At 28.8% G+C, this 10,652-nt stretch overlaps 1 protein-coding gene across 1 annotated transcript; it reads left to right on the top strand.

Annotated features, from left to right (window-relative positions):
- Positions 1-841: 841 nt before the first annotated feature.
- LOC133328426 (uncharacterized) lies at positions 842-9,149 on the top strand (the record flags this gene model as incomplete). The annotated part of the gene is made up of 2 exons (XM_061536996.1): positions 842-890; positions 8,774-9,149. Coding segments are annotated over exons 1-2 (425 nt in total), but the record flags the coding sequence as incomplete, so codon positions are not given.
- Positions 9,150-10,652: the final 1,503 nt, after the last annotated feature.

The following is a 10,652-nucleotide window of genomic DNA, read 5'->3' as shown; positions in this document are numbered from 1 at the left end:
TGCTGTTGCTGCTCTGCCGTTGTCGTTGCCGCCTCTGCTGCTGCTGCTGCTGAACACTACCATTTTTTGTTAGTTCTTTGTGTGTGTGTGTGTATGTGTGCGTTTAAGCCTTGTTCTTTTCATTTGCTGCTTGTTTTTTTACTTTTTCTTGTTTATCTGTTATTACTCATTTTCTTTCTCTGCGCTGCATGAAGGTATCAGTCTTTATTTTTTTGGCTAAGAATTCCTTTTAAGCTTACAGCATATCCCAAATTCAGGCATTCGCGATCGAGAATTTGAAACGGCAACAAGTCGCGCTTCTTCTTCTTCTGCTGCTACTTTTAGCCACGAAAATCAAAGGAAATACCAAATAAGAAATCAATTTTATTCAACAACAATAAAAAATAAAGAACATCAGCAACAACAACAACCACAACTACAAATAGAAAATAATACCCCCGGAGTCATATACAAATAGCCACATTATATACTACATACCTATTTTTTTTTTGTTGTATATATAAAAACAGTGAACAAACAGTGTGTGTGTGTGTGAGCCCCCAAGGAGACTAAGACTGTGTGTGTTGTCGTGAATAAAAAAGTTGAGCACTTTTAAGCCTTGCTTTCTGTGTGTGTGTGTGTTGTGTTTGCGTGTGTATCTGTCTGTGTGTGCAGCTCGCGCCTAGAAGTAGAGTCGGCCGTTACCAAAGTTTGTTAACTTAACGACCAACGCTTGTCAGTTTAAATCGAGACGCCGTTAGTAAAACACCGTGAACATCTCCCCCAACGAATCTTCAACGGATTTCTGTGAAGTTCTAAATTTTATATAAAAAAATTAAATAAAAAATCACACACACTCAACATGAATAAATTACTAATTTGTTTATTAAGTTTAGCGGTGCTATCTACAGGTGAGTAGGTGTAGTTTAAAAATGTGCACTAATTTCAAATGATGGTGAAAGAGAATTTTAAAAAAATGTGGCAAAAATAAAAAATTAAAAAAAAAATAAAAAATCTAAAATAAATTTCAAAACTCAAAGAAATAATGAAATCGCTGGGAATTGATGCAATGAATATTGGAAGTACTGTAAAAAAAAATTATATTTTTTTTTTTTTGAAAAAAAAAATATAAAAATTTTAAAGGAATAATAATTTTGAAAATATTTGGGAATAAAAAAATTTTTGTGTTTTTAAAATAAAATATTTTTTTTAAAGGAATAAGAAAAAAATATAGAATAATAAAAAATATAGAATATAGAATTAATACTTTTTTTAATTCAAAAAAAATGTTAAAAATTTAATTTAAACAGATTTAAATAATATATCAAAAATATCCTAAATATCCAATAAACTATTTATTTTTAAAATATATAAAAATTAATGCATACAGTCGCAGAATTAAAAAATATGGCGTAAATTGAAAAAAATTTTAAAATAAATATTTAATTTCAATAATTGGGTGAAAAAGTATTTAAAATAAAAAAATACAACACTTAATTGAAAAATAAAATATATTTTATAATTTTTTCCAGCCCTCCACTTAATTAAATTTATAATTTAATTTAATTTTTGGGAATTTGATATTTAAAATTTTTAGTAAAAATTTTTAAAAATAAAAAAACATACAATTAAAAAAATATATTAAAAATATCAATTACTTTTTTTTAATTTAAAAAAAATATATATTTAAAATAGTATACCAAGAATATTAATATCCCATATCCCCATAAAAATGGGATATTAATATTCTTGGTATACTATTTTAAATATATATTTTTTGAATTAAAAAAATTAATAGATGTTCTCAATATATTTTTTTAATTGTATATTTTTTTATTTTTACAAATTTTTACTAAAAATTTAAATATCAAATTCCCAAAAATTAAATTAAATTATGAATTTAATTAAGTGGAGGGCTGGAAAAAAATTATAAAATATATATATATATATATATATATATATATATTTCTTTTCAATTAAGTTTTGTTTTTTTTATTTTAAATACTTTTTCATTTTACAATTTCCATTTTTTAATTCAAAATTTCATTTTGTAGAATGGGAAATTGAAAAAAATATTTTTAATATATTTTTTAATTATAATAATTAATTATTATCTATTAAAAAAATATTTTTAATATATTTTTTTCAATTAGGTCTTGCATTTTTTTTATTTTAAATATTTGTTCATGCTATAATTTCCATTGGTTTTTCTACTCATTTTTGTTTTAAATTTGTAAAAATAGTAAATAGTTTTTTTTTAAATAATATCTTAGAAGAATCGGTTTTTACAGTTCTGAAAAAAACTAAAAAAATTATATATTTGAAATTTAATCAAATAAAAAAAATATTTTTGTTTAGAATTATACTTTCAAATCTATTTTTTAATTCAGATTTCCTCTTAAAACCTTAAAAGTCCTTGAGTTATCACATTTTTTCTCAATTGGGAATTAATTAAAAATAAACTATATTATTTCAAAAAAATCCAAAACCACACAGAATTTTTCAATTTTCTTTAAAAAATAATTTTTTTATATTGCTTAAAGTGGATATTCCTCGAGGAACTCATTATTATTTATTTAGGCTTAAAGATTTCATAAAATCCACACAAGAGGAGAATTTAAAAAAAAATCCGTTAGTATCATTTTTTTATAGAATTCGAAATAATGAAAAATACTCAATATTAAATCCAAAGCAGAAAAAATGTGGAATAATTCCAAAAACTTCTAGAAGTCGTCTCAATTTCTTCGGTTCATCTAAAAATTCTGCATTTTTTATTAGCATGATAGAGGTATTAAGACTTTTTAAAGTTTTTTTTTTTTTTGTTGATATAATTCGAATCTACACTAATTAAAGAATGACCCTACAAAATTTCAAATGAAAATCTCAAGAACTCTTGAAGATATAGCCGATTTATTGTGTCAGCATCAAGTGACGGCTGAAAGGCTTCTCAAACTTTAAACGCGTTTTTCTCTCAACATTATTTTGCGAATGGCGGGCACGATAACTCAAAAACTAATAATCCAATCGGTTCCAAATTTTGCAACGTTTCTCTGGGAGTGTATAGCTCTCGTATGAACTAGGATAAAGCCAATCGGTGAATATCTTCCTTATTTTTTGACTTGGGTTTTGGTAATAAATCATCGATTTTCCAAAAATATTTTTTCAAAGGTCCACCATTTTGTTAATTTTAGAGCGAAGTCCTAATAATCCTAGTTCATACGAGAGCCAGACATGTACTCTTTCTAACACCGTTGGAATTTTCGGATTCCGATGTTCCAGTGAGGAGTTATCATGCCCGCCATCAAAAATAGGGACTTTTCTTTAATTACAAAAAACAACAACCAAACAAAAACAAAAAATCTTGAAAAATTAAAATCGAGAATGGGGGGGGGGGGGTTCCCTTAAGATGTTTATTCTTCTTAAGTTCTTTTAAATATTCCGCTAGGATGAGATATGCTAACCTTTAGTAAATTATATATCCTTAAACCTAATTCATCTACAGGCCTTACATAAATCATGTAAACCTTTTTGAAGATCTTCCAAAACATTCTAGAGGTTTTAATTGGTCTTCCAGAGATTTGAAGATCTTCCAAAACATTCTAGAGGTTTTGGTTGGTCTTGCAGAGATTTTATAAAAATTTAGTAACTTTCAGACTTTTTTTACTTCTTCAAGACTTTCTAGAGGTCTTCTGAGCATTCTGGAGATTATCTTGGCATTCAAGAAATGTTATAACCCTTCTGAAGGTTTTGTAGACAATCAAGACATCTTATAGATATTCTGGTCCCATAGATTCGAATGTAAGGTTAAATGATTTTCTTGGAGCCTTTCGAAGCAATTCTGTATTTCAAGTAGAGTGCTGGGCTCTTAGAAGATCTTATTTGAGTTATATAAACTTTTCAGGCTCAAGAATTCTCAAAAGACTTTATAAGAAGTCTCTTCATCATAGAATTCAATCCAAAAGTGTCTTACTTGATTTATAGTATACAAAAGACATTCAAGAAGTCGTATGTCCATACTTATAATCTGGCTTCAAATCTTCCCCACTACTGTTGACTGTCTCAATTTTAATTCAAAATGCAATATTTCATATGGCGGCTTTTTGTTTTTTGTACTTTTTCCCTTAACTTTCTACTTTCATTTTTCATATAATATGTGTGCATTATTCAAATTAATACAATGCAGTTCTAATATTTTTTTCAAAATTTATGACATTTATATGCCACTTGTAATGTTAATTGATTTGAAATGTCAAACGTGCTCAAAATATTGTTTATGTTTTTTCCCCATTCAGTAGGGTTGGCTGTTGGTTTGGGATATAATTTATATACATATATTTTTTGGACTCTTCAAAATAGTCAGACAAAAAAGAAACAAAGATATTATCCCTTTATAAATTGTTGAAATTTTTCATTATAATTTATTTTCTTTAAATAAATAAAGAATATTAAAAATAACAGAATAATATTTGAATATAGTACAATGTAAACTATGTTGTTTGTTTTTTTTCTTCTTCTTTTTTTGTCACTTTATGACGTACAAATAAATAATTTGGGGGTTTAACACTTATTTAAAATTCTATTGGCATTCCGCAATATGGAATGCTTACTTGCTTACTTCTACTGGTAAAAAGAATAATAATCAATAAAATCTATGAAAATATTTATTAATTCACAACAAAAAGTCACAAAAATGATTCTTAGAAAACCCAATAATAACAATTTTGAAGAAAAATATGGAATCTCATTACAATTTATTAAGAATTTCTTTGGTTAGATAATGATAAGAATAACCAAACAAATTTCTTTGTGGCATAAAACGAGTTGCCTAAAAGTATGCAACACTTTTTATCATGTGAGTTACAAAGGGAATTGGCCTTTATTGACATTAATCATTAATGAAAGATGATTAATGATAGATGAATAATAATCGAATTAAAGAGTAATAAATAGTAGAAAATATGTCACTGTTTTGAAAAATTTAATTTTCAGAGATTTAAAAATTATTTTCAGTTAATTAAATTAACTATTTTTTATTTATCAATAACTTTTTAGATTATTGGTAAAGGAGGCCTTTAATAATAAACATCTTTTTTTTTTGGAATATTGAATGTTTTATTATTTGCAAATTTGATATTACAGTAACGAGCACTTTGCAATATGAAAATAAATATGTCACTTTTTCAAAAATTTAATTCCCAGCAAATAATTTTCAAATTATTTTCAGTTAATTAAATTAACGAGCACTTTGCAATATGAAAATAAAATTCAATTAAACCGTTTCAATATAAAAGATTGAGGTTTTATATGCCATCAACGGCTAAATTTATGAATTTATTAAAATTTTGGCTCAACACAAAAAGTCAACAATTACATTAATGAAAATTTGGACAAAAAAGTTTCCAATAAGAATATAAAATTTAAATTGATTCAATATTTATTTATTTTAACCAAAATGAATGATATTATTATTAAGAATGAAAGAATATTATTTTATTTATTTTCACACATTTCTTAGGCATCATCTTATTTGAAAATTAAATAGAATTCTGAAACTAGATATCCCAATAAGAAAAGATCCAATTCAATTCAAAAAAAAGTCCTGGATTTTTTTATTCAAAATTGTTAGTTTTTCTGACTAAACAATATTAGCAAAGTATTTAAAAACGCAGATTCCTATAAAAAATTTAAATTCGCATTTGTTAAATATGATCGAATTTTGAAACTTGATATCCCAATAAGAAAAGATCCAATTCAATTCATTTTGACTGAATCGCAGTGAAAAAAGACCTGGATTTTTATTCAAAATTTTTAGACTTTCTAATTAAACAATATTCGCAAAGTATTTAAAAACGCAGATTACAAGAAAAAAATTTAAATTAAATTAAAATTTTTTATATATGATAATCTTTTCTGATCGAAGGACCAAATTGTCCATTTTTTATTCTTAGCAGTACTTTGTATGAAACATTTACAAAATTGAAATGTGTGTGTATTTTATTATTTTGAAATTCTTAGCAATATTAGAAATCAGATTGTGCTGATCTAAATCAGCCCATTTCGGCTTGGAAACATGTGAGGTAGATAATTGGGCGCCATTTTGCGAACAATTCGGAACAAATATTGTTCATAATAATTTAAAATTCTTATATATAATTCAAAATTGTTAATATTTCTTATTAAACAATATTCGCATAGTATTTGAAAATAGTGATTAAAACGTAGGCTCCTAAAAAGAAAATTTAAATTCAAATTTTTTTATATATGATAATCTTTTCTGATCGAAGGACCACATTGTCTATTTTTCATTCTTAACAGTACTTTGTATGAAATATTTAAAACTTTTAAATATTTTGAAATTATATTTTTGGAATTATTTAGTAGTATTAGAAATCAGATTGAGCTGATCTTAATTTCGCTCAATCCATTTCGGCTTGGAAATATGTGAGGTAGATAAATGGGCGCCATTTTTCGAACAATACGGAAAAAGCTATTTCCAAAATACTGGCTGAAAATAATTTCCAGACTTATGTAGTATTGGAAAATTGAGCAACTGGTTAAAAAAACCCAAACCCAGAGTCATCCCTCTGGAGGTAAATAGACTTGGACGCCATTTTACAGGACGTAGCAAAAAAACACTATTTTTATCACAAAATTGACCATAAATTCCAACATCTTGGTTCCAGTCATGGACAACTGGAGTAGTATTGCTAATTAGTTAGTCAGACAAAAAAAAATAGAAATTCACAGCTGGGTCATATTATGTCGTGGGAGGCAGATAGTTGGGCGCCAAATTGGTGACTTTGTAAAAAAATGTGTTTAGTTGCAAGAATAGGCCATATATTTTGATTTGTTGGTTCCAAACATGTTCCAGTTGAGAAGTATTGGAAAATAGAATCCCAGCCAAAAAAGTAGCAATTTATAGTTTTCCAATAACTCATCTTGTGAGGCAGATAATTGGGCGCCATATTGGGCGGGTGTTTGCAGAAAAAATATTTTTTAATACAAAATATAGGCTACAACTTTTAATTTATTGGTTTTTAGTCATTCGTAAGTATCAGAAAATAGGGTCCCAGACAAGAAATCATTAATTCACAATTTGTCAAAATTATGTCTAATTGGGCGCCATTTTGAAAAAAAAAGTTATAATAAAGGATCTCCGTTAATAAAAAAGAAATTCACGGTTTGTAGGGCAGATGATTGGGCGCCATTTTGGGGCTTCTCTACAAAATTCTATTCACTCGCATGTATGGAATATTCTCAAATTGAGGATCTCAAACAAAAAAAAAAACTTATATTCGCAGTTCTTCAATTTGGAAAATAGGATCTCTGACAAGGAAAAAAATGCACAGTTAATCTTTATCATGTCTTAGGAGGCAGATAATTGGGCGCCATTTGCTGAAATATGATTTAATTTTTTATTTACAAAATAGTGGCTACAAATTTCGATATGTTGCTTCTAGACATACCAATCAATTGGGTAGTTTTGAAAACTATAAATCAAGAAAAGAAAATAAAAATTAAGAGTTTGCCAATATTATGTATAATTGGGCGCCATTTTGGGGTTTTCCAATATTTTGTAGAAAAAATATTACTTTTTTATAAAATATTGGCTTAAAATTTTGATATGTCGGTTCCAGCAATGCTCAAATTAAGGAGTTTCAGAAAATAAGATCCCAAATAAAAACTCGAATTTATAGTTTGACCATATCATATCCTGGGAGTTTAATTAATTGGGCGCCATTTTCTCCATCTGGTAAATGAAGTCCCCTAGTGTCTATTTCTGAGAGGGAGGAGTATTAAATATCCCCTCATATGTTTCATTGATAGCCCAATGTCAATGAAAATAAATAAAAATGGAAAATAAATAATAACCCCAATATTCTTTACCTCAAAACCAGTTCTTTTAATTTGAAAATCAAAATTTCTTTTTTTTTAATTACAACAAACAATTACATTAAGGGTATAATTTCCCTTTTTTTAACACCCACAATCATAAAAAATATTTTCTTAATTTTTATTATTTTCTTTTCCATTTCCATAAAAAAAATCAAGAATTTGTTTTTTTTCGAATTTTTATTTCTTTGGCATATTTTAAATCACGCTGCATAATTTTTGATTCGTGTGCGTGTGGATGGTAATATGTGGTGGAACAACAATTGACTTTTTTTCTCCACTGGTTGTAAGAAAAAAAATCTAAACAATTGTTGTTGTTATTTTTATGTCGCCAACAACAACAAAAAATGTTTATAATTAACCCCAGCCCGAAGAGGCTCAAGAGACACAAGACGACAAGACTGGTGCGGTGGCTTGACGTTATGAATTTTAATTACAGGAAGTGATTTCCACCAAGTCAGAACCAAAGTGTAATGGCCAGCCAGTCAGAACACAACTGACAACAACGGCCAGTACAGGTAAATGACCATAAAAAATGGTCATAGATAGAATATGGATGGCCTAAAGGAAAATTATAACTGTTCGGAATAGATTTAAATTAAAATATGGTTACACATAAAACCACAGAGATAGCTAGCCAGTCAGTTACCATATTTTCATTCATTCATAATTTCTTACTGTGTTGTCGTGTTATTTTTCTTGTTTTGGTACATTTTATGCGGGTTCATCGAGAAGTTAATGAACCCCATCTCACCAGCACCACCATCATGATCATTATTTTAATTATAACACATAAGAAAAAAAGGTCATTGTCATGCTAATAATTTTGTTAATTTTTTGTTTTCTCTTCCTCTATTTTTCTTTCTTTCCGTATGTTCCGCTTCATCACCCACCTTTGCAGGTCAACGTATTACCACCATACACTTGGATGGTGTACAGTACTTTATTAGCCGCATGAATCCCTACTCGCCCGAATTAAATTATTTCCTCGCCTATCAATATTGTCGTTCATTGGGTCTGCAGTTGGCCTCGTTCGAAACGAAAGAGAAGGCCGAATCGATGACAACATATTTGAAAAATGCCGGCTATGGTAATTATGATTTCTGGACATCGGGTAATCGTTTGGGCACGGGCATGTTCCTTTGGATGAGTACCGGTTTACCGTTTAATGCCACATTCGATTTCTTCGAAAATACCATTGATTCGATACAGGCTGGCCTCTTGGATCCTGTCGATCATAATAGCAATACATCGCCACAGCGGACAGCTAGAGACAGGTAAGTGAAAGCAATGGGATGAATTAGGCATTAAGAAATTATAATAACAATTATTGAGAAAAAAATAAAAATAATTCACAGGCAAAACAATTGGGCGCCATTTTAGAGACTTTTGCAGAAAACTATATTTTTTAAATAAGATACATGCACAGACATGCCCAAAATTGAAAAATATTGGGAAATCGAATTGCCGTTTAAAAACTAGAAATTTCCAATTTGCCAATATCGGGTCCAGGGAGGATCTGGTCTTAAAAAAATTTTTAATGACTAATTTTGAAATTGGGCGCCATTTTGGGATGTGGTCTGAAAAAAATTTTAATGGCTAATTTTGACTTGTTGGTCCTAGGCATGTCAAAATTAGAGAGTTTTGGAAAATAGGATCTCAAACAAGCTAATAAAAATTCCGAACTATGACATGCATCGGAAGCTAGCTAGTCGAGCGCCATTTTGTTTACAAATTTCCATTTTTTGATTACAGACATCATTAAATTGAGGATTCGTGGAAGATCCCTGATAAGAATTCTGAAATTCACAGTTTGTTCATAACCGATCTTGGTGGCAATTAATTGGGCGCCACTTGTAAAATTGGGCCACAAATTTTGATTTATTATTCAAGACGTGTTAAACGTGAGGAGTATTGGAAAATATTATGTCAAACGAAGAAATAGGAAAATATGGAGATTGTCGTCATTTTGGAGACTTTGCAATTTTTTTCCTATTATGCCATGGTAGGCTGGTAGTAGTTGGGCGCCATTTGTAAGCTTTGGTTACAAATTTCAATTTCTTTACTCAAGACATGGTCAATTTGAGGAGTATTTGAAAATAGTATCTCAGACAAGTAAATAGAAATTCCCATTTTTTTCATATCGTGGCTTGGTAGGCAGATAGTTGGGCGCCATTTTGGGACCTTGCAATTTTTTTATTGGAGGAGTAAAATAAACTACGAATCCAGACAAAAAATAGAAATTCCCATTTAATCCTTATCATGACTTGGTAGTCCGATATTTGGGCGCCATTTTTAAATCCTGACCACAAATTTGGGTTTCTTTCCTAAAGACATGATCAAATTGAGAAGTCTTGAACACCAGGATCGTAGACAAGAAAATAGAAATTAGTAGTTTTGTCAGATCATAACTTGAGAGGCAGTTTGATGGGCCCCATTTTGGGAGATTTTCAGAAAAAAACTAATTTTCCATTTTCCAAACTTTTTGGCCACAATTGTATAGACATGCTCATATTGAGGTGTTTTGGAAATTAGGATCCCAAATAAAAAAACAAGAGGTTCCCATTTTGTCCCTATCTTGACATTGTAGGCAGTATGTTGGGCGCCATTTTGAGGACTTGTCTATACATTTCAAGACATGAAATTAGGGAGTACTGCCCTATAAGATTTCAGAAAAAAACAAATTTGAAATTCACATTTCTTGGAAGGCAAATAGTTGGGCGCCATTTCCGCGGCTTTGCAGAACATTTTTTTATAATTTCAAAATATTGACTAAAACT

Source organism: Musca vetustissima, unplaced genomic scaffold, assembly GCF_032173495.1.
Source record: "Musca vetustissima isolate MV318-11 ecotype Yass unplaced genomic scaffold, APGP_CSIRO_Mvet_v1 utg15531, whole genome shotgun sequence".
Classification (NCBI taxonomy): domain Eukaryota; kingdom Metazoa; phylum Arthropoda; class Insecta; order Diptera; family Muscidae; genus Musca; species Musca vetustissima.
The sequence above is the reverse complement of the archived record's forward strand: the minus strand, read 5'-3'. Positions and strand labels throughout refer to the sequence as shown.